The sequence below is a fragment of the Gobius niger genome (assembly GCF_951799975.1).
Source record: "Gobius niger genome assembly, chromosome: 19".
NCBI classification, from domain to species: Eukaryota; Metazoa; Chordata; class Actinopteri; order Gobiiformes; family Gobiidae; genus Gobius; species Gobius niger.
In genome coordinates, this window is record NC_136870.1 from 19693263 (window position 1) to 19717384 (window position 24122).

At 41.0% G+C, this 24122-nt stretch overlaps 2 protein-coding genes across 2 annotated transcripts; one reads left to right on the forward strand and one right to left on the reverse strand.

Annotated features, from left to right (window-relative positions):
* Positions 1-459: 459 nt before the first annotated feature.
* On the reverse strand, positions 460-5563 carry LOC306978363 (urokinase-type plasminogen activator-like; the record flags this gene model as incomplete). The annotated part of the gene is made up of 9 exons (XM_079576886.1): positions 460-735; positions 915-1063; positions 2618-2758; positions 2850-3001; positions 3170-3365; positions 3533-3574; positions 4132-4229; positions 4410-4563; positions 5440-5563. Coding segments are annotated over 9 exons (1251 nt in total), but the record flags the coding sequence as incomplete, so codon positions are not given.
* A 4305-nt stretch (positions 5564-9868) lies between these two features.
* Positions 9869-24077, forward strand: LOC306978661 (protein HID1-like). The gene is made up of 19 exons (XM_079577317.1): positions 9869-9948; positions 12112-12261; positions 12854-13018; positions 15235-15360; positions 17809-17915; positions 18032-18148; positions 18279-18507; positions 18746-18802; positions 20098-20238; positions 20319-20409; positions 20682-20833; positions 21062-21140; positions 21330-21494; positions 21596-21826; positions 22288-22430; positions 22560-22634; positions 22700-22791; positions 23024-23182; positions 23898-24077. The coding sequence occupies exons 1-19, from the start codon at positions 9883-9885 to the stop codon at positions 23959-23961; spliced, it is 2409 nt and encodes an 802-aa protein (XP_079433443.1). The 5' UTR covers positions 9869-9882; the 3' UTR covers positions 23962-24077.
* The last annotated feature ends 45 nt before the right edge of the window (positions 24078-24122 follow it).

A 24122-nucleotide genomic window follows, 5' to 3' on the forward strand; every position in this document is an offset into this window, starting at 1 on the left:
TTCACCACTAGAGGGAGATACAGCCATCCTTTTATCAATTCATCTTTTTTATATAAAGTAAGTAAATATGTAAAGCACAAAATATACACAAAAGTTCTAATGTATTTGTAAATATTGTACATGTCTTAGTTGTCAAAAACTGATTTACCTATATATAAACCCACTGATAAAGTAAAATATATTATTATTAGCATTAGTATTAGTAAAGTGTGTTCCTAAAGGTTGGTGTTCTCGTTAGTCAGTCCAAAAGTAAATACTATGATCCAATATCAGGCCTTTTCAAGTAAAAAAGCAAATCCAGGAAGTGCAAGTGTGAAGACATTTCAAAAATTAGGCAATAGGCTTCACTTCTTCAAAAAAGTATATTATGTATAAAAAACATTATTATCTATTTTTTAGTAAACAGTCATAGTACACATTCAGGCCAGACCAAATTGCTTTGCGCCCCAAAGTCCTAAGTATTTACATACAGTATGTACAAAAATGTGTTATGTGAATAGTTTGTCTCTACATCACCCATTATTCTGAGCCCACTTTGCTTTATTTGAGAGGAAGCATCGACTCTGCTGAGGCAAAGTCCAGCCCAGTTTTGTTCTGGATCCACTGGTTGTAGTTGGTGACTTTGGTGTAGACTCCGGGACGGTTTTCCTGAGCGCAGCCTTCGCCCCAACTGATGATCCCGAACAAGAACAACCTCCCCCCAGTCTCACACACCAGAGGGCCGCCCGAGTCACCCTAGGACCAAGGACACATTTAAACATTCACAACAAGCCCAGGGTTCACTTATGTAGAAATGCATCGCAAATAACAACATGGCCTCACGCCCTTTCATGTGTCAGAATCTGTCATCAGTAATAAAAAATAATCCACTCATCCCACTCATGCAGAGCAGGTTGGGGCATGTTCCCGCATACCTCACAGGCGTCCTGGCTCCAGTCGGGACGTCCCGCACAGACCATGTTCTCAGTGATAAGGTCTCCGTAGTGGTCGTCACGGCGACAGGTCTCATTGGCCAATATCTGGACTTCAGCCTCGCGCAGTAGCTGGGACCGGTACCACAGACCTGAAACGGGCAGGGATACACAATGTCTTTTATTCAGCTCACTTTTTTATTTTGTTTTGCTATGGTAAAAAAATATCCTTTCCATTTGCATTATGTTCACATCTTTAGATTGTTGTAGCAAAGTGAAACAGTAAAAAATACACAAGAAAGCAAATTACAGTACAAGGTGAGGTGCAGTTTTCTACTTGACAAGTGGTCTCATACCATAATTACAAGACCACATGAAGGCAGCATTAAGTCCAGACGTGTTTCTTTCCTGTTTTAAACCCCCGGCATTAGGACTTTGTTGCTCGGTGTTCTCTGCATAAACATCATGATAAGCTCAAAGATCCCCTGAGCACAGTATTATAAATATATTGCACAAGAATTTTGACAAAAATGATGGGGCCTTTGCTCATTACTATGGGCAGGGTACAGAACACACATATAGTACATAGACCAGGGATTATTTTAAGATGTTATATTGTGTTGCGTTTTGTCATTTAAAACAGCAGACTATCTCTATTTCAGCAAAACATCAAATGACAATATGAACAAATAAAATAAGTATAATTGAAGCAGCATTGAAATAATGTTTTGAACCTTGAAATAAGTCCATCGATGAATGAAATTGTATTTGTATGAGAAGATATCCCATTTATATGATATATATATATGATACTAGTCGTTCCCAAAGTTGTTCCCTGGGCGGCCTTAAAGGAACTCAAGAGGGCCCCCAAAAGCTTGTCTATAAAACAAGTACATACAAAAAATAATCTTGAAAGGAAAAGTACATTGATTTTCAAAAATGTACAACTTTAAACCAATATTTAGCCTTCTGTCATTGCTAGATGCTGCTTTTTAACCTCTTAACCAAGTCTCCAGTTCCGCTTCTCCCAAATCTAAAAAAATACACCCTATACAGTAAGCCACTGTAACGCCTCATTTGAAAGCTAAGGCCTACAAAACTACTTTTCATTGCTTTTTTGTTGCTCTTTTGTGGCATTTTTTCCTCACTTTTTCCATCACTTTTCTGTTACTCTTTTGTTGGGGTTTTTTGTCACTTTTTTGTAGTGTTTTTATGCTTTTTCGTCACACATTTTATCACCTTTTCATTGTCTATTTTTCACTTAATTGTAGCGTTTTTGTCAGTTTTCTGTTGCTCTTTTGTGGCATTTCTGTCATTTTGTTGTCTCGTTTTTGACGCTCTTTTGTCGCGTTTTCATCCTCTTTCTCGGCTCATTTTTGTCGCTATTTTGACACTTTTTTCCAAGAAGCTTTCAGATTTGGGAAAAGCTGAACAGGAGAAAATGTGCTCGGTTTATGTGGGGGATAAGAGATTAAGTAATTTTAGCTGTAATAATACACATTGCATTGAATAGAGCAAATTAATATTATTACTGGAGGGCCCCGAAAGATCAGATCGATAAGGGGGCTGCGATATCCCGGACTTCTATCTTAGACCATCCCTTTTTTACTCTCTCCATGTCAACATTCTGCCTGAACAATATATCAAGTAAAAAGTACTGGTCTATAGGAGGTTACAATGTCATGTGAAACCTGTCAGTAGCTTACCGTGCTTCTCTTTCCCATATCCAGAGATCTCACAGCTGAGTCCAGCCGGCAGACTCTGTGCCGCTGGAGGGAGACAGACCGACTTCACTGAACTGCTCTCCTCGGCGCAGCGTCCAGCTTTGGGCCTTAGCTTCACCAGGGCTGGAAAATTACAACGTCGGTGGGTTAAATGTTAAATATGTGTTCAAATCATAAAAGTAACATTTGATCTGTAGCTGCAAAGTGCTTGTACCTATGTCGTTATTGAAGTTCCCCTCGCTGTTGTCGAAAGCTTCGTGGATGATAATGTCCTCGACCCTGAAGTTCTGCTCCACGTCCAGGTCGGTTTGGTTCAGGGCGTTCTTCCCCAAGACGACAGAGAATCTGCGCTCTTTGGTCTGAGAGCTGCAACACACATTCCAAACCAGTCAGCAGCAGCAGCATTTTGAAGGCTCACAGGTGGATCTATTGGAATATACTGGACGACATTGTAAGCAGCTTTAGGTCTGCTTAAATACAAATACAAAACGACTCCATCTACTTCTGCTGCTGCTCCTTTTTCCGTATTCTTACCCGTCGGGGAAGCAGTGGGCGGCGGTGAGGACCCAGCAGGGCGAGATGAGGCTCCCTCCACATTTGAAAACCTTCTCTTTCCTCTGGCTCCTCCAGAAAATGGCAGCGATCCAGGGCTGAGCCTCCACCGTCGAAACCGCCCCGCCAACGATTTTCAAAAACTTCCTCTTGATCCGGACACCACAAGACGACATCTCTGAGGGACAAAAACACAGAAACACGGTCTTGAAAACAACTGTAGTAAATCTTAGCAGTACTTTATTTTCTCTGCTGAATGCAAAGGGGGTGATGTGGATTTTGTGTCACCTAATATTGCTATGACAACCAAACAAAAAAAGGCACCTGAGCCAGACTTGGATTTACCTGGATTCGGTGCAGACTCCGTGGGCGCAAGTTTGTCGACGTCTGAAAGGGCAAGAATGTGTTTTTAGTGTCTTCAATGAAGCAAGACGCCTCTACCACAACAGACCAGGGGCGTGTTACAACAAACTATATTAGGCAACAATTATTTAAGCCTTTTAATGACAATGAAGTTGGAAAAAAGTCTTGATATGTAATACTGGAACTCCTTTATAATAGTGTATGTGTATTAAACCGAACATCCTTCCTTCCAATGTGCTCAAAACCATTTTAATGCCCTTTTTAAAAAGTCATTTATACAATTTGTCTTCCCTCAGAAACAGTCAATTCAGTGGAAACCATTTTTATGTAGCCTAATTAAACTATTTCAGTGCAGACACATCATGTTTTATATACAGTTTGACGTGTTTGGCAACTTGAACTGCCCAAATTGCAACTTGGTTTTCTCAGTTTCACAAACACTTTACAGAATCTCTAAACAAGCCTCTCAAATCTAGTCCTCCATACACACTGAACTGGGGGTCTTCAAGCTGAGAGGTGAGTGTTTGCAAGTGAGTTTCGTTATTTACCTCCGTAGACAGTGCTAAAAAAAACATACTCACTTGTGTCCGATCCGCAGCGGGGGACGTCACAGTACTCCCAAACCAGATCCTTATCCTTTTGAACATAGCACCAGGGACGGCGCTTGTACAGGAGGTTTCTGTGGGAAGGATGTAAATATCAACAATGAGAAGTACACAAAGCATAAAATGGTCATTGACTTTGGCTGGATCAGTGACACTAACAGATATAAATGACTTTACCTCCAGGTCAAAAGCTCAAAACAGTCAATTTACTCAAACGTTAGTGCAGTTTTGTAAAGACTGAGATCTAGCAGCACCTGCAGTAGTTGTGTCTCCCTTTATTGATGTCTGAAGCCAGGTGGCGCTTCCTGGTGTTGTGGTCCCACTCCTGACAGGGCAGCCCACTCTCGGACCGGGACACCGTGCCCCCGTAGTACAGACCCCTGCCCTCAAAACACTGAGCACTCGTCACTATGGAAAGAATGCAAAGATAAAATGGTGTAGACGTAGACCACATGTGTCAAACACAAGGCCCACGGGCCACATTATTTAGTGTTTATATATCGTTAGCCACATATCATAATTGCCTAACACATTTTTCCATTGTTTTTGGAAACCATGGAAAAAAGACGTTTTTTAAGCAACACATTGGAGTTCTCTTATTGCCATTGTAACAACACAAAATGACTTAAAGAGTTCGGCACCCCTGTTGTGGTCTAAACTTAGTAACATACCAATTTTGGTCTACACCACTGCAGGAGTTTTGTTTTGTTTCATAATATATTTTTTCATGGATTAGACAGGAAAATATGGTGCAAAATGGGAAGAGACTTTTACCAAATAGAGCTGGGACTGACACTGAGGCAGCCATGTTGCCCTACGTGAGTGCTGTTCTAACCACTGGTCTTCAAATTGTGCCGCCCACATGCCACATGAGTGCTACTGGTGGGCACAACATTTAGCACTTCGGCTTCTTCAGGTAGACCCAGATCATCTGCAAATTTAGACTACATTAATTTTATTTACACATCATTTGCTTTGGTAAAGAATTTAAGTGGGATGTTTTTCTTGTTTAGGTTGGGTTGGTCATGGCTTACCTCCAGTTTAGACATAGTTCAGTCCAATTTAGGTCTACTTTAAATTTTAGCTATGGTCAAGCCTGTACTTGGATGTTCAAATATTTCATGAGATGGCAGTGTGAAATGTTTGAAAACCACTGCACATGGGAATCTTTCAATACATCTTTACTACCGGTTGAGGTTTGAAACTGTGCCTAATTTATACACAATCATATATTACTTTTCTCCTTGTAAATTAAAAATGTCTCTATGAACATGTTTGTCTCACCAAACTCGCAGCGTTTGCCTGCAAATCCATCAGGGCAGAGGCAGAAGAGCAGCTCTCCGGAGTAAACAGAGAGTTTTGAGGTTCCTCCATTCAAACAGTCACCTCCCACTGGAGACGACACACAGGTTCATGTACACACAGACAGTGGACAGTAACAAGCGAAATATAGCCATAACAATAACACACACAGAGGAGTACTCTTACATTTCATCATAAACTTTCAGTCACACGTTTGTTTTGTGTGCAGACGAGTAGCCAAATGTAGCAGGAGTAACACAAGTACTTTTTTTGACAATACACCCATCCCTAAGTAGTCACAGTAGTAGTAACAGCCAGTGTTGCGGAGAATACTTTGAAATTGTATGTAGTTTGTCTAATCAGAGTAGTGTATTCTGAATACTTTGAATACTTTCACATTGATTGTCATTATGTATAAATATGACATATACCTGGGTGTTCACCTCAACAATAAACTGGACTGGTCCCACACCACCAACTCCCTGTACAAGAAGGGCCAAAGTCGCCTTCACCTTCTGAGGAGACTGAGGTCCTTTGGAGTGAGCAGGCCTCTGCTCAGGACTTTTTATGACTCTGTGGTCGCCTCTGCTCTCCACTACGCTGCCGTGTGCTGGGCCTCGGGCAGCACAGAGCGGAACAAGAACAGACTGAACAAGCTGGTCAGGAGGGCCAGCTCCGTCCAGGGCTGCCCCCTGGACTCTGTGGAGGAGGTGAGGGACAGGAGGGTGTTAGCCAAGCTCACCTCCATCATGGACAACACCTCCCACCCACTGCACGGGACTGTAGAGGAGCTGAGCAGCTCTTTCAGTGGCAGACTGAGACACCATCAGCGCAGGACGGAGCGCTACCGCAAAGCCTTCATCCCCACTGCTGTCAGACTGTACAATAAGACTGTAAAGCAACATGTGCAATCATCTCTGCATCAGCTGCACTTTATTAACTCTGAGTGATCTTCTTGAACGCCGACTGTAGCAAGTGAATTTCTCCTTTGTGAGATCAATAAAGGATTTTCTTATCTTATCTTATCTTATATAATGACAAAAATTATAAACTCACTGTCTTAATGAGGAACTCTTTAACTCTCTTGGCAAATTTAGCATCAGATACAGCATCATGTGGCGCATGGGCACATGCGCCACAGTTTGTATAAGTTTGTATAAGTTTGTATAAACTGTGGCATAAGGCGTTTTAAATCTTTATTTTATTCTAGGACAAAAAATCTTTCTTAATAATGTTGTGAAATATGGAGCTAAAACGTAATGATTGAGTACTGGGATGTACTCCCTTGGTATTTGGAGAGTAATACTAATACCAAATACTCTCAAATGAAAGTGTACCCTTACCAGAAAACAGTTACTCCCCAACACTGGTAACAGCATCTTCAATAACAAGTAACTGATATAGGGAAGTTCCGTAGTAATAGTGTAAAAGAAGCAACTGTGCGGAAATTTGCAGCAGTGTGAGCCATTCAAAAGTAGGAAGTAGTAAAAGTAGCTGATTTTGCAGTTATAAAGTTAAACTGCAAAGCTTAAACATGCAGTACTTTTTACATTTTTGAAGTAAAAGTGCCTTTGAGTGCCTCTTGTATAAACCGTATTGGAGGAGGGTGAACATAATGTCATACCTGTTTCAAACGATGATGACAATGAAGAAGAATATGAAGAGGAGGAGGAGGATCTAGAAATAGACAGCTTCTAAAACCAACATAAAAAAAAATCAATAAAAACCTTTCAAAACAAGTGCATTTCCATCTAAATTCTACTCACCCGTCTTGCTTCTGTCAATGCGACCAGACTTGCAATCAAAACCACAAGCATCCCCATGTTTTGTGATTGAGCCGGGGGCCTGACGGAGCCTGTGGTGCAGAAGCCAGTGCGAGGCGTCCGGAGAGAGCGTGAGTTTTGTTATGTCTGAGCAGCGCGGCCCACACAGTTTGGGTGAGTCACTCTTGATCCTACTTCACGCTCAGGAAGTGCACCATCGGCTCCGGCATCTGCAGCTGCTGCCAGAGCGTTTTCATGAAGTCAGAGTTATGTCAGATCAGATGATGCTTTGGTTGCGGTAAGCAGACTAAAGTGTGTAGGAGGAGGAGGCGTACAAGCTGTTGGTATTAGTAGTGGTAAAAGTAAAAGTAGCTCACAGGCTAAAAACGTTGGAGGCCCCTACTAGAAGCAGTGGTTGTAATGAATAAATGTAGCTTATGAGTTGAATTTTCTTCTTCTGAAACACTGAAGAGGCACCAAGAGCCCCCCCCCACACCTGCAGCACAGTGGAGGAGTCACAAGAGGCGCTACAGGAAGCAAAAGAGGGGCAAACAAGGAGGTATTCGGGCAAAACTCGCAGCTGAGCCTTTTATCATTCTGGCTAATGGATGTTCACTGGAGAATAAAACAAACTGCTAAGCGTTTCCCAGAAGATGGTGACAGAGAGTTGTGGAGCGGAGGGAGCTGCGCAGGAGGAATAGGAAGGAGGAGATAGAGGAGCTGACCAGTGCAGGACACCACGCTCTGAAACAGGGACAAACCTGGGAGGCGGTGCATCGTTTCAGAGGATCAGAGGAGCTCCAAAAACATGCAGCTCAGGTTGGCCCACAGTGGCAGCATGGCTCAGTCGCAGCGGCTTAGGACTAACACCTGAACACAATTTCATTATGTGCGTGTACAATGACAAATAAAGCACTTCCTTACTTGCTAATAATTGTATGATATCAGTGTTAATGGCAGATACAGTAATAGCATTCATTGAGCCAAATCTCAATTCTTTAAGATTACAATGTTATTTTGGCGACTGTATATAAGTAGGTTATATTAATCAATAGTATTAGTAGTTAGTGGTGGTCAAAGTTGTAAAAGAAGTCATATTCGTTGTCATGGCATCTGCAGCAACAAAAAGAGAACGATTACAGTGACTACAGTTTTTGTTTAGCCTTTTACAAATATGTGACACCTACTTTCCCTTTACGCAATGAGGGAAGCCCATAACAGACCAGCTGCTTCACTGAAAAACATGAGTAATGGGATTGAATCATGAGAAAAATGTAGTGTAGTCATGTCCACACCTACAAACAGAAGGTGTCATAATATTTTTGCAGTTCCTAGTTCAAAATGTGCCTAAATTTGGTAAAATGCATATGACACATCAGATAAAATATTTGCTAAAACATAGTCAACACAATTACATTTAAGATTTTGCTAAAGATTGTACCCAGTTTTCTTTAATTTGGCCATTTTTGCGATGTTTATTGTTTCACTTCCTTATTTTACAGGAAGTGACATGGATGAAGGCAAACGCTGAAATAAAATGAAAATTATGCAACTGATGTTATCCATCTAATTAAGTCAGATTTTAAAAAGCATTCAAACCATAGTCATATGTAAGTAAAACTGTTTAAAGCTATACATCTAGATTAGAAAGTATGCCCAGAACATATTTTATCTCCTACTTTTCTAACCTGTCAGTAAAATGAAATAAAGAAATACTGGGCTGTATAACACTTATTTAGTTTAACAACTCAAAGACAACACAAGCACTCACCTAGTGTTGTTTAGAATAGACACAAAATATCCAGTTTGCATGAGCATCAACAACTGCATAGTTATGTAGACACGTCGCCCTCTAGAGGCCAAACAAGGAAATACGAGCCTGCAAACCCCGTGAATTTTCTCACTTGGTGGGGGAAAAAATAGCAATCTTTTCTTGTTGTTTTAAGTCATGGAAGCCAAACTAATTTAAGAGGAAATATGATTTATGCTGTTTAATCACTGGTTTGGATTTACAAAAGAGTAAACTGACACAACCCTCTTGTAATTAGCTGTAATGTAAGAATATATTCCTCTAAAATTACAACACAATGCCATAGAAAAAGCTTAAAATGTAAACATTACAAGGCGCGCACGAGCATCACAGGTGGTGAATCCCGGATGTAGCTTGGGATCCTGGTGAGGCCTTGAAGAACCCTGGGAAAGTAGCCATTTACACTTAATTAATCCATAATATCACTATAACTTGGAATTGTCTTTTTGTTAGGGTACTTATGCGGCTTTTACCTTTTTTATTACTCACAATAAGCAATCAGTAAATTATAGTTAAGCAAGAAAATTTGCCAAAAATGTAAATGTGTTTTCTATCTGCGTAACTTGCGTAACTGTTTGAATGCGCTAATACGCACCTTGTCACTTGTGTAAAAGCAAAACTACGTTGTTTTAATTTTGCGTGCCTATATTTGCTGGAAATTATTTTTAAGTGCTGAATGAAGTTTATTTTTCTTTTCTTTTTTACCCAAACGTGACAAGATGTTTTCCGCACTGCCCCTGAACTGCCCGCTGTCAGGAGCGTGTGGATGTGGAGAGAGACAGATAACCAAACGTGTGCTTCCCCCCCCAGCGTCTCTGGCTCTTTTTCTTCCCCGAGGATAAAACACCAGAAATGGGCAGCGGAGACTCCAAACTTCACTTCAGGAAAGCCGTGATCCAACTCACCACTAAAACTCAGGTCAGAAAGTGGGAACGAACTCACGTGAAAGCAGGATGTTACAGCGGTGGAAAGTTAAGATTGTGCGATGTTGCCAGTGCGCGGTCAAGTGTGTAACAGATGGTAGCGTAAAAAGGCAACAAACACCAGCTCAGGAGTGAGGAAAAAACGTGTAATTTAGCTGAATAATGTTAGCGACAACCATTTTCACACATTTTAAATTGCTTATTGTTTAGTTTCTCGTGCATAAATTCATAGCATGTAATTTCGCACAGGGATATGTAAAGTGTTTGGAAATTTCAGTGTCACCTTTTAGTTAAATAAAGGACAGTAGCAAAATGTTATAAATTACTTGTACAAAAAGGTATAGCTTTATTTTGTAACGAGTGTTTTTGGCAGCAGGTGAATTAAAGGTGGAGCCAAGATCAGCCACTGTTTACTTAGGCAGTAAAGGATTATTTTGTCATGTTGCATTGGTTAAACAAACTTAAACAAGTCTGTCCTCTTGATTCTAAGTAAGATGACGCTTAAAGGAACTGACCACCGTTTTTCCACACTGAGGTATGTTCTTACCTGAGCTTAGACGAGTTAATACTGTATGTACCTGTCTGCAGGGACGTGCACAGATAGAGCCCAGGTGGTGCTCAAGCACCTGCCCCTTTGCCCTGTGCCCTTTAAGTGCCCTCCTCCCGACCTGTTTTTTTCTCTCCCCAATATTAAGTGTTATTTCATTCATCCATTATTGTTGTTAGATATATGCCCTACTAAGCCCACAGGTACTGAAAATACAGTTTTAATGTTCAACAACTTCAAATCGCACTTCATTCCTCCTCTGCCTCTCGAGCCGCGGCGGTGCTGACGCTCCTGATCCCAGAAGGGCAGCTGTGCCGTCCCCGCGTTTCCCCGTAAGATGGTACAGCCCGTCTAAGACGCGGGAGTAAAGTAAACGAAGTAAATTCGATAACTTTATAAACGACCCAGCGCGACATGACGGGATAATTAAGGGGAAAGGAAACAAAAGGGCCGTCGGGGCGAGGACGTCAGCACCGCGCGTCGGAACCGTGTCAGCGGTAAGAAGTCAGTCACTTTAGCGGTTCTGTTTGTCGCGCTATGAAATTATCTTAAAATGAGCTATATTACTCAGACTAAGTCAGGGCTGAGCGTAGACCAGGGCCAGAGCAGAGTGAGCTGAGGTAAGGAGACAGAGGAGAGAGAAGGGTGAGGAGGTGCCTGGGTTCTGGACACTGTGCATCTGTGGGAGGATTATTGTTATTCAAGATATTTTTGACATGGACAAAGCAATGATATTGACAAACCAGATGTTTTAAGTGTAGGCTATAGTACCTTTCCATGTGGCGTATTTTATTTGTATTTGTGCTAATATTAAGTGCAGAGCCTTGTGATAGTCCTACATCGTCCTCTAAAGTCTATCTAGTTTATTAATAGGTCCACATAATTGGACATTTTATGTTGCTGTGTTAATCAATGGTCTGTTAGTGTCACTAGTTAAAGAAAAATCACTTCTTTTTCTTGCAGGGGTGCCCTTTTGTCTTGGTTGAGCACCTGCCCCTCAAAATGTCTGTGCACGTCACTGCCTGTCTGGTCTTTGTGTGTGCCCATGGAAGAGCTTGGTAGCTTCCAACTCCACCCCCGTTTGGAGCCATAGGAATATACTGGGAGAGGCCAAATGCTATCAACATCTTTGGTCATTTTGCGTGACTGAGGGCACACAGTTCTTCCATACTGTGATATGTTCTTTCCTGAGTTTAGGCAAGTTGATATGTACCTGTCTGGTCTTTGTGCCTGTGAAAGAGCATGGTAGCTTCCAACTCCACCCCCGCTTGGAGCCATAGGAATATACTGGTAGAGGCCAAATGCTAATAACATCTTTGGTCGTTTTGCGTGACTGAGGGCACCCACAAAAACCAGACATGTACGCATCAACTCGTCTAAGCTCAGGTAAGAACATATCTCAGTATGGAAAAATGGTGGCCTGTTCCTTTAAGTTTTATTTTTAGTTGTGTGTGGGCTAAATTTGAGCTTGTGTCTTTTCAAGGCATTAGAATTTCGGAGTACTTGTGAGTGATACCTTGGCAGAAAGTTAATTAGATAGACAAATAGTTCAAATCCTCACACATAACTCAGTCAGTTCTGGATCAGATTACTCAGCATTATTCTTTCCAGCCTGTGGAGGCCTCAGACGATGCGTTTTGGGACCAGTTTTGGTGCGAGACTTCCACCACGGTCCAGGATGTGTTCGCTCTGGTCCCGGCCGCTGAGATCAGAGCCCTGAGAGAGGAATCACCGTCCAACCTGGCAACCCTCTGCTACAAGGTAAAAACATGCAATTCATATTTACTTTCAGTCCATTTTGTAATATGGAGATAGATGAAGATAATGGAAAGAGGTCATTACACTGCATTGAAATTGAACTTGGACAAAGTAAACAAAAGTACCATTATCTGATATTGACAGAAATATTAAGACTTATACATACCACTGTCCATGCCATATAAAGTGAATGGTCTTTGCTACTACTCGTCCCGGAGACACAAACAGAGAGAGGAATGCAGCGTTTGATTTTCCCACTCTTTAACTGGTCCTCAAAACACACATCGCAAAGAGGCAGCTGGATTGTAAAAATGACAACACACTTTTTATTGAGTAAAACAATCAATTGAAATAACCTTTGTGGCTCAATACATCATTCTTTTATATATTTTCCTGTTTATTGTCCTCATGGGGTTTGTGTGAAATGTAGTACGAGTGTGAGAAACTTTCACGTGTGGTCTAATCTGAGGTTTGATTAAAAGGTCTGTCTTATCTACATTCGTAAAAGCCGTGTTAATTCATTTATTTTCGTCATTTTTCAGAGCTCTACTGACATTTGTTACATCTAAATTTCTCTTCTTATTTTTTTACTTAGGCTATGGACAAGTTGGTGCAGGGTGCTTCAAGCGGTGTCCAGACGGAGAGGGAGAGAGAGATCGTTCTGAACTGCACTCGTTTACTGACCCGGATCCTGCCCTACATCTTTGAGGATCCCGACTGGAGAGGGTTCTTCTGGTCCACCGTCCCAGGAACTTCACAAGTAAGATCTGTCAAAGAGCAAAGACCAAATGCACAGAGCGAACGGTGAGATGAACAATAGGCTCATTGACTGTATTGTGGAAAGGCTTAGACTTTTTAAACAGGATGCTTGGTTTGAGAACGGAAAAGCAGGAAAACATGCCATAGTGAAAGTTTGCACAATTTCCTGATTTCATTTTTTTGTCAATGGTCAGTAACTACACATTGTTTGGGTCAGAAATCATATTGGTTTGGATATTTTTATTTTTGTTTAGTCCGGGTTACGTTGGCAAAGCCTTTTTTTCCCATTATGTAATTCTGTTACACTCTGTTGCTGTGTGTCTCTACAAAAAAATAAAGACAGCCTGGGTAAAAATTGATTTGTGATCAGGAGCAACGGCCTCACAGGGGGATTTTGAAGTGATAGTTTGACAGAGTGGCTGTTAGAAAAATACGCCTTTACGGCAAAAGCACACGGCTTCCTTGTCGACAGCATGTTTGTGACTGAAACTGGTATGGACACAAACCTCCCATCCACTCGGCTGTGACCCTCCTTAACATCACCACCTCTTTTTCAAACAAGGAAGTTCACACACGACCCCACCCTGCATTTAGAAAACAATAAAGGCTGCATGTTTTCTGCCATGTACTGTTTTAGTATGTATTCATTTCAGCAAGATACAGTGCAGCTAAACAAGGGCTGAAACAACTAATCGATCGACAGACTCAAATAGAGCAAAAATTACATGAAAATTGTGTATTTTTTATGAAAACTTCCTTTGTTTTTAAAGGGTCTGTCGTGTTTTGAACATTGAAAATCTCATAAATATCCGGCTGTGTCTCTTCCAATTAGAAGCAGAATTAGCGCCAAGAGCCTCCAACAAACATCCACTTTAAGTTTACTCCATCGACATATCCTCAAGCGATGCCACTTTAGCGGTGTGTAATATATATATATTTTTTTTAATTCTAATTTTTATACACCATTCACTGCAGCCCTACAGCTAACTCTCAATAGGCATAACACACAGGCAGGAAGTGGGTGTACTGATGAACAAAAAAAAAAAAAAAATCCACATTTAAAGGGGGGGGTATTATGCAAAATTGACTTTTTCAAGCTTTACATCATGTTATTATGTCATTCCCTCATTAAAAACATGCCTGAAGTGTTACCTTGGCACATTCAAGTATTTTTGAGTAATCTGTAAAAACTCTAAAAACTGATGGCAGCCATTTTAGGGATAGGTTTGCCTGAGTCCTCCTAGGAACGCCCCCACCTCCTGGAGACGCCTCCGAGCTTTCGTCACCAGCCGAGTAACCAACCACTGCTCCTCAGCAGAACCCTCTCCCCACTGATGCCACAGACAGCGTGTGGAGGGGGCGTGTCGGAAAGGGTCAGAGGTTCTTAAAGAGACAGAGGCCTATTTCAAGACATTCGCTACAGCCATTTTGAGAGAGCAATTTTATACAAGGCAGTTATTCTAATTTACTGCATTTACAGACCAACAGAAGGTTTCGTCATCATTGTAGTGTGCTATAGACTGGTCCTATGTGATACATAATACCCCCTCTTTAAATACTTTTACATGAGATTCAGGTGTTTTCAATTGTAAATATATAATTTACAAATGTTACCAGCAAAATCAATATTAGATTTGTTAATGCAGCCACAGATTAGTCATGTTCCCATTTTTATTTTTTTATTTTTATTTTTTCAAATAAAATTACTTTTACACTTTCAAGACATAAATAAGTAATTCCTTTTACTTAGTCAAACTACATTTAAGTTACTGCTACTAGAGTTGCCTCCATGCATTAGCTGACACTATACAGTCTCCAGTAAGTAACAGTAGTTCTGCTTTCACTCTAATACTAATGTTTTTTTTATCTCCAAATGTCAGATGCGTGTTTTCCACCTGCACCTGAGTCCCACACTTTAATTAGGAGACATTTGATCCATCCTGGTCCAGTCCTGGTTCAGTTCTGGTTGAGACCGTGCGGAGGGGGCTGAGTGGCGCTCACAATGTGGGCAGTGTTCAGACCGAGGTCCCAAACCGTTTAGAAACTTGACACTTTGCAGCTGAGAGACAAGAGACCAGGAAATGGATGAGACAAGAGTGATGGAACAGAAATGTCTATTTGGGCAGAGCCAAGAAATGTCATGAAGTTATAACTTTGAGAAAACAAATTGATTCCACGCAATCCTACTTTGGCAAACTTTTCAAATTTCTGCTGCAGCATCTGGATGAAGAAGAAGAAGAGGAAAACCAGTGTCGCCCTCTGGCTGAGTCTCTGCTCCTCTCCATCGCTGATCTGCTCTTCTGCCCCAACTTCACCGTTAACAGCCACGACAAGAACGCACCCGTGAGTCCACGAAATCCTTAGTGGAGCTTTTGTAGCAAATATGGTCATGTAGTGTTTATATTAAACTAATATTGCGCAATATAAAGGAGATATACAATGCAAAATCAATGTGTATTTTTAGCATTTTTGTTTGCGCCACAGAATCAACACAATACTGTCCCACTACAACTTTAAAGCCTGCACTCCACTATCATCTTTTCTGAGCAGTTCATTACTCGAAGTGTGTTCTTCATGGCGCCATTTGTTAGCTAAAAGTTTTGTAATGGGTCACGGCCACTTCTGCTTTGTGAGGACACTCCAGGCCTGTACCAAATCTGACCAACTATATGAACATTATTTTAAATTTTCAAATTCTCAGGTACCCAAAATAATGTTTTTATATAAAGGGGCTAGATGCAGGTTGGCCATTTTATACTCATTACTGCCACCTCAGGGCATACGTGTAACTGCAGGTGATATATTAAGCTTGTGCATGACGGCAATATGGACCCGAAGTAACACCTTTTTGAGTGACAGTGCAGGATTTTAGAGGCAGTTGTGGTGAACAGGTCTGAACTCATTCTACACATTAGGACATGGCTGGAACATGTAGGGGGAGGAAAATACTTACATTTTAATATTTCTAAACTCTGTATAGTCCCTTTAAGCCTCAATTGTGCATGGTAATATTGTACTTCCACATGACATGGGGTAAGGTACTTAATTGTCCTTGTGCAAATGGGACACTACTCCACTGGGGGAACCCGTCAAGTGCAGTGAGTGACATAAATGCAATGCCCCAGGGCTCATCTCTTGTTAGTTGCCAGGATTAGCCTGTTGTGGTGTCTTAGAATTAGTCTAGGTTTAAATGATGTCTTGGTAGGAGTTGACATGTTAAATTATAAAAATGTATCTAAATAAGTACCGGTAGATTTGTTCCTGATTTGAGTAACACATTTTTCATTACGTTTTTACACTGATATTTATTTATTTTTTAATCTAATGATTTTTTCTTAAAGCACTACTAAGTAACTCATGCCCCTAGAGGCCATAAGTGCCACTGTAGGTGTCGTAGCATGTTGCGTTTTTTTCTCATTAATTGTCCGTGAGAGTAAATACTACGCTGACAGAAAAGATAAAGGGAGAGAGGGATATTGTACATCCAATTTTTAATTTTTTTCTCTCAAACTTGGCTGTAAATACTGTTTAACTGGTGCTAGCCCTCAGTTAGCTTTGCCCGTTAGCCTGCTAGCTTCTTCTTTTTGTGTATTGGGGCCTCCGACTCGTGGGCAGCGATGTGTGGTTTTCTGGCCAGAGACACCGGGGAGATGAAAGTTACTTGGTACTGCTTTAATTGTAAAATAAATTACCTTATGGACTGATTTCATGAAATTAGTTACTCAAATCAGAGCAAATGTACTTATGTCAATAGATTACTTTACTTTTTTTGCTGTGTACTTGCTAGGTTGACCAGTTCCAGTGATAAGGATAGGACAGGAAAGGAGTACAACAAAGGGAAATGGTTTGGAAATTCTGATTAAGGACTGAAGAGGAGATTAATGGATGTTGTAAAAGTGGACGTGAAGTTGTTTAGTGTGAGAGGAGAGGATAGAGAGAGGATTGAAACTAGACTACCTCGCCTACTTGTCTTGTTCTTAAGCCCCGCAGCCGATTGGTTAATGTGTGACCAGAGGAGTGGAGTGTTTGACAAATGGGCAGAGGAGAAACGGCCTTACCCTCCGCATTAAACAAACCGGAGAAGTGTGGAGCGAGTTTGGCCTAAAGCTCATTAAGAACCAGCCTCCCACAGCCCCGACAAGTTAAAACCCCTTCAGGACATGGAACAGTCATTGGAGCATTAAGAAAACCAAATCGCCATTAGCTTTTTCCATTACATTTCACTTTACGAAGAGAAGATTGCTTAACTGTCCTACAAATATATGCAAAAACTGACTCAATTTCAATAAATGTTTCAGGAGTTCTTAGTTTTATGCCTAAAACTAATAATCCAACATATTTGAGAGCTCTCCTTTGTTTCCTTGTGACGTGGTGAGATAAACTCAAGGAATGTATTTTGATGTGACAACCGTATGCTGTTTTGTTATACATGTATTCCCAAATGTGTATTTTACAGACTTCAGTTCTTTGTTAGATGTTCCTGTCGTGTAAATTCTTCCCGTCCCTGCACTTAGTCATGTTCAAGGCCCCTGTCACATTATTATCAGTGAGCAGCAGCAGGGGGAGCTTATTAAAATAGTGTGACAAGAGGCAACTGTCAGGTCAGTCACATGATACAAGGAGGTGTCAACACTGACCACATGTTGAGCTCCTGTGAGGCAGATCAAAAGCCTGTTTCTGTGTTTTTTTTTTCCATTTGTGATTAGATTTGCTCCTGTTTTAGAATAATGATGACCAAAATTGTTCAATGCAGGTAATCGAAACAAACAATGTTATGTTTTTGCCTGTTAGGACTCGGCGAAGGAAATTCAGTCTATAGACAGCTGTGAGTTCATCTGGGAGGCAGGAGTCGGCTTCGCTCAGTCTCCTGCCGCGAACTACATCCACGACCAAAACAGGTGAAAAAGTCCTCTGTAGTGTGGACAAAACAGTCTGCAAATCCATCTTTATCAATTTACTGGGAGTTCTGAAGTGAAAGGGATTGGTTTCATTCCATTCTTTCTATTGTTTTTAGGACAGAGCTGCTGAAGTTGCTGCTGACTTGTTTTTCTGAAGCGATATATCTCCCCCCGACGTCCGAAAAGAAAAGCTTAAATCCGTGGGTCACCTTCTTCGCCTCCTCAGAAAACAGGCATGTAGACCAAGACTTAAAAAGACCAGGCTAGTAGAGTGAAAGCAAGACTAAAACAAGTTCCAAATCAGGCCTAGATATAAATCCAGATATAAATTAAGACTAAACCAGGTCTAATCTCTCTTTACAGACACGCCCTGCCCCTCTTCACCTCGCTCCTGAACGTGGTCTGCGCCTACGACCCGGTGGGGATGGGCTTTCCCTACAACCACCTGCTGTTTTCGGACCAGCGGGAACGACTGGTGGAGCAGGCCATTCAGGTGCTCATCGTGGCGCTGGAGCACGAGGGGCGAACAGCTGCAACTTCAGCTCTGCAGGCTCTGGACACAAATGCAGCCAACGCAACAGTGCAACAAGAGGTGAAGAGCTGTGTTCGATTTGGTTCTGTCTTAATGCAAACACTACGCACTCTTCAATGGAGTGCGTATTTACAGAAAGTGAACGCAAGGGTGGTATAAATAGGAATTGAGACAGTCCACACTTCCAGGCAACTCACATTATGCAAGTGATAAGATAACATTTTTCAACAACATAAAAATAGCTTTCTAACGTTTTATCTTTCTTGTTTAACTTTTATTTTATCTATACTCCCTTTAGATGTCGGGACCAGAGAACCTGTTTGTGAACTATCTCTCCAGGATTCACAGAGAAGAGGTATTTTAGTTTTTAAATCGACTATTTTGCCTCCGCATTTGCTGGATTTGCTTCATTTACATGTTTAAAGAGACTAGATGCAAGTTTGACATTTTATGCTCACTACTGCCACCTCAGGTCTTACGTGTAACTGTAGTCTCTATATTAAAGGAATAGGCCACCGTTTTTACATACTGAGATATGTTCTTACCTTAGCTTTGACGAGTTCTTTAGGACCTGTCTGATCTTCACCCGTGCCTTCAGTCATGTAAACACAGCGCAGACGGCGTTAGCATTTAGCCTCTCCCTCTCTCCACTATAGCTCCAAAACTGGTCAAGATAGAAGCTACCAAGCTCTTCCACGTTTTCCCTATTTAAATATGGTTACGTGAAGTGTTACACTACAAAGTATAATTACACAAAATTAGACAAAGTGGATTTTCTAAGCGGATAAAAGGGGGGACTATATTGTAAGGCGTAATAATACCAGGAGTAATTTGGCATCCGCACAGTAAAGTGAAGATTACTGCGTGGATTTCGAACTACTCCTGGTATTATTACGCCTTACAATATAGTTCCCCCTTTTATCCGCTTAGAAAATCCACATTGTTTAATTTTGTGTAATTATACTTTGTAGTGTAACACTTCACGTAACAATATTTAAATAGGGAAAACGTGGAAGAGCTTGGTAGCTTCTATCTTGACCTGTTTTGGAGCTATAGAGGAGAGAGGGAGAGGCTAAATGCTAACGCCGTCTGCGCTGTGTTTACGTGACTGAAGGCACGGGTGAAGATCAGACAGGTCCGAAAGAACTCATCAAAGCTAAGGTAAGAACATATCTCAGTATGTAAAAACGGTGGCCTATTCCTTTAAGCTCATGCATGACGGCACTTCCAACCCAAAGTAACAACTTTTTGAGTGACAATGCAAGATTTTAGAGGCAGTTGTGGTGAACAGGTCTGGGTTAATTTTACTCATTAGGACATAGCTGTAACATGTAAGGGGATTAAAATACTTAGTTTTTACATTTTTAAACTCTGTATGTACCTAGAAAAGTAATCCTTTTCAAAAGCTGAAAACCTGCAGCTTTATGAATATATCCCTTCTTTAAAGCTCTTACAACTTCATTATACTCTATACATGCTGAAACCACAACCCTATAAAGGTGTTGCTAGTGATTATAGATGGTAAAATGCTCTGTCCATGCCATAGAGCTCAGTATTCAGTTGCACAGTTATGTCTTAGATCAACTCCTGCAATTTTTTGTTCACACGAGGTGGCTATAAGTCAGATAAATATTGCATGTTTCCTTCCAGGACTTTAGTTTCATCCTCAAAGGCGTGTCCAGTTTGTTGAACAACCCTCTGCTTCAGACCTACCTCCCGCATTCGACCAAAAAGATCCAGTTCCACCAAGAGCTGCTCGTGCTTTTCTGGAAACTCTGTGACATCAACAAGGTCAAAATCACTTAATTTTACGAGGAAAATAGAAGGTCAACAGGTTGCCTTAAATACATGTTGATACTTTTGTGTTGCAGAAGTTTCTGTTTTTTGTCCTGAAAAGCAGCAACGTGTTGGAGATCCTGGTCCCGATACTTTTCTACTTGAATGAGTCCAGAACGGATCACTGTAAGATAATCATTTTGAAATATGTTGCAAAGGCAGTTAGTGAGTCTCCAAAGCAGATACAGATATTTCTATTTTAATCTAATTCAGACCTTTACTTTTAGTTAGAATAGGCAATCATGTTTTACGTAAATTACTTATTTTCCCCTTTCCATCTCTGAATGTTATCATTGAGATCAAATTGTCAACCCAATACATAATATAGTGAAAATGCAATACTGCCAATTTTAAATACAGCATTGCTCTTGTATTTATTTATTTTCTTTTTTGTTTAGCTAAACTGGGTCTGGTGCACTTAGGAGTATTCATTCTGCTGCTGCTCAGTGGAGAGAGGAACTTTGGGGTCCGCTTGAACAAACCGTACACCCTCCGAGTCCCAATGGACATCCCAGTGTTCACCGGGACTCACGCCGACCTGCTCATAGTGGTGAGGACGGAACCGGGACCAAATGACGACTAAACCAGAATGAAAACAGGACTGAACGACCGCTGAGTTACTTCTGCTTTAAGAAAAAAATATTAGTACTGCTTTAAACACAGACTAAACCAGGTCTAAACCATCATTAAACAAATTCTTCTTCATATAGTAACTGGGGATAAACCAGGACTGATTCAAGCTTCAGACGATGCAAGATAACAGCTTCTCTTGTCTTAGATTTTCCATAAATTAATGACGTGTGGACACCAGCGTCTGCAGCCGCTCTTCGACTGTCTACTCACCATCATCGTCAACAGTAAGTGCCACAATGTTGATGAATACATGATGATGACACAAAAATAATATTATCATACTTCTGATCATTTTTTAGCTCATATTTGTTTTATTTTTCTCAAATAAGATGAATGCCTTCACCTTGATGAAATAATATACAGTACAGCATCGCCCTCTTGTGGCTCATCTCATGTTCGTCTTTTTCCCTCAGTCTCGCCGTATCTGAAAAGCCTGTCCATGGTAGCCGCCTCCAAACTGCTGCACCTGCTGGAAGCCTTCTCCACACCTTGGTTTCTCTTCTCCTCCCCACAGAACAACCACCTGGTGTTCTTCCTGCTAGAAGTTTGCAACAACATCATTCAATACCAGTTTGACGGTTGGTATAGTCTATAAATGAGGGGGTTTGGGGCATCCATCATCAGCATCACTGTCTCTAAAACCATACAAAACTATAATTTCTATCCTGTGTCTTTTTAGGAAACAGTAAACTCGTCTACTGCATCATTCGTAAGAGAACCATATTCCACCAACTTGCCAACCTGCCGTGTGACGCTGTATCGATCAACAGCGCTCTACAGAAGAAGAAGAAGAAGAAGCGGCCGGAGCTCAGCCGAACCAGCTCCACGGACACGCAGAGCTCTGACGTCTTCAAACAGGACGTCCCGCCAGAGCAAGGGACGTTTAAGGCCAGTCTGGAGGCCATGCCGGGTAGGTTATGTCTGGAAATATAGTTTTTCATATATGGTAATAGAGTAAAATACATTGTAATGCACATTCAGTGAAATAAAAATAGAAGTACTGAGCCTGAAATCCTTCTTTGTTTATACTGTGCGTTTTCTGCATGGACATGCTGCTACAGTATTAGCAAACAAGTGTTGAATTTTTCTTCTCTCTTAAAGCAGCTAGATGCAAGTTGGCCATTTTATACTCACTACTGCCACCTCAGGTCATACGTGTAACTGCACCTTCTATATTAAGCATGACCCGGACCCGAAGTAACAACTTTGTGAGTGATAGTGCAGGAGATTAGAGGCAGTTGTGGTGAATAGGTCTGGGCTCATTCTACATCTAAGGACATTGCTGGAACATGTAGGGGGAGGAAAATACTTATTTTTAAACTCTGTATAGTCCCTTTAAGTATTAACAGAGAAGTGTTTCTGTTTCCTCAGGTATAGATAAGATTACAGAGAAGTCACAGGTGTGTGCAGACGGGACGTTGATGTCTGTCTCGAGATCAGCCGTTCCCCAGACGACAGAGGGAGGAGCAAACGCAGCCAGTGACACCGAATCCAACTCCGAGAGAGACGCAGAGGTATGGACCCATCAATGAAATGGACTTTTTTAGCATTTGACTGTAGTGTAAAGTTATGTAGCGCCTGGAGGGAGATGTGTTCACAACTCCCATTGATACTAGTGAGTTTCTTATCTATTTTCTGTTTAGGTTGAATCAGAAGCTTCACGGAGTCGACTCTCAAGTGTGTCATCGTGTCCAGCCTGGACTCCCACCTCAGACTGGGTTTGTCACATCATTATACTGTGGTTTACTAAGTGTAAAGTCATGACTTAATTATAATTTTAAAGGCTTTGACGTGGAAATCCAAGCTCCCTCTGCAAACCATCATGAGACTGCTTCAAGTTCTTGTCCCTCAAGTGGAGAAAATCTGCATCGACAAGTAAGATGTTTATAGTGCCTTCTTTTTAATAGCTCTTTCAGCATTTGTTTATGAATTTCAGTAGTTTGAGCTCATTGCATTATATTGTATCAGATCACTTCTTTTTCAAACTTTCTAATTTATGATGCAATTTTGAATTTTCCTTATAAAACAAATGTATGGACGCTATTAAAGAAGTAAATATAATACCTAAAAGTAAATATAATACCTTGAATAACCATTGTTATTGCAGGGGTTTGACAGATGAGACCGAGATCCTTCAGTTTTTGCAGCACGGGACCCTGGTCGGTCTGCTCCCTGTGCCCCATCCGATCCTGATCCGGAAATACCAGGCGAACACTGGGACCACGGCCTGGTTTCACACGTACATGTGGGGCGTCATTTATCTGCGGTAAGAGGCTTCAAAACGAGGCACAACATATGACCTACTAAATATTATTAATGTTGTAATATACAGTACATTTATATACTGGGCTCTCAAAGGCACCTAGCTCACTCATACACCAGTGTAACATTCACCATAAATGCTTTTTTGCTTTTTGTCATCTTAAAAGAATTTGACCATCCAAGAACCACCAGGCCTTGATCAAGATCAATTCAGGATGAAAATGTGTTTAAAGTGCATATGACAATTTTAATGAAGAAAGGTTGAGCAGAAAAGCTGCTGACAGGAAGTGACATAGATAAAGGAAAAGTTCAAGTGCAGTTTGACTCATTTCACATTGACATTCTAGCATGGTTGGCACGGCAGCAGTTTAAAATTGTTTGCCTTCATCTATGTCACTTCCTGTCTGTGTCCAGTAAGGAAGTGAAACTATAAACATCACACAAAACTAAAGAAAGCTGGGTACAATCTTTTAGCAAAATCTTAAATATAATTGTGTTAACTATGTTTAAGTAAAAAATGTGTCTAATGTGTCATATGACCTTTAAAAACAGTCTAACATAGATCTAAATTGGACTTAACCAGGTTTAAACTACATTAAAATAGACAAACACCTAAATTAAACACATTATTAAAGCATGAATTAGATTGATCTCCTATTAAAATTAATAAAGTAAAATTGCTGATGATCCTGAGTAAACCCTCTCTCTTGTTGCCATAGAAACGTGGATCCTCCCATTTGGTACGACACCGACATCCGACTGTTCGAAATCCAAAGGATCTGAACCAACGACGACATCCGCTGGTTTGACTTTATTCAATCTGACGCCAAAGACGCTGCGTTTTCTTGGACTTTATTGCAATTCTTCAATATTTGATGAGTATTTACATGAAATACACATCGGACCGACACCTCAATAGGGTTTATGTTGCAGCTCAAGTCAAA

What these genes read in the sequence shown, in the direction of transcription:
- LOC306978661 (XM_079577317.1), top strand. Translation starts at nt 9,883, where the DNA reads ATGGGCAGCGGAGACTCCAAACTTCACTTCAGGAAAGCCGTGATCCAA. An exon ending in AACTCACCACTAAAACTCAG is followed by an intron (nt 9,949 to 12,111) that starts GTCAGAAAGTGG and finishes TATTCTTTCCAG; the next exon opens with CCTGTGGAGGCCTCAGACGA. An exon ending in TGGCAACCCTCTGCTACAAG is followed by an intron (nt 12,262 to 12,853) that starts GTAAAAACATGC and finishes TTTTTTACTTAG; the next exon opens with GCTATGGACAAGTTGGTGCA.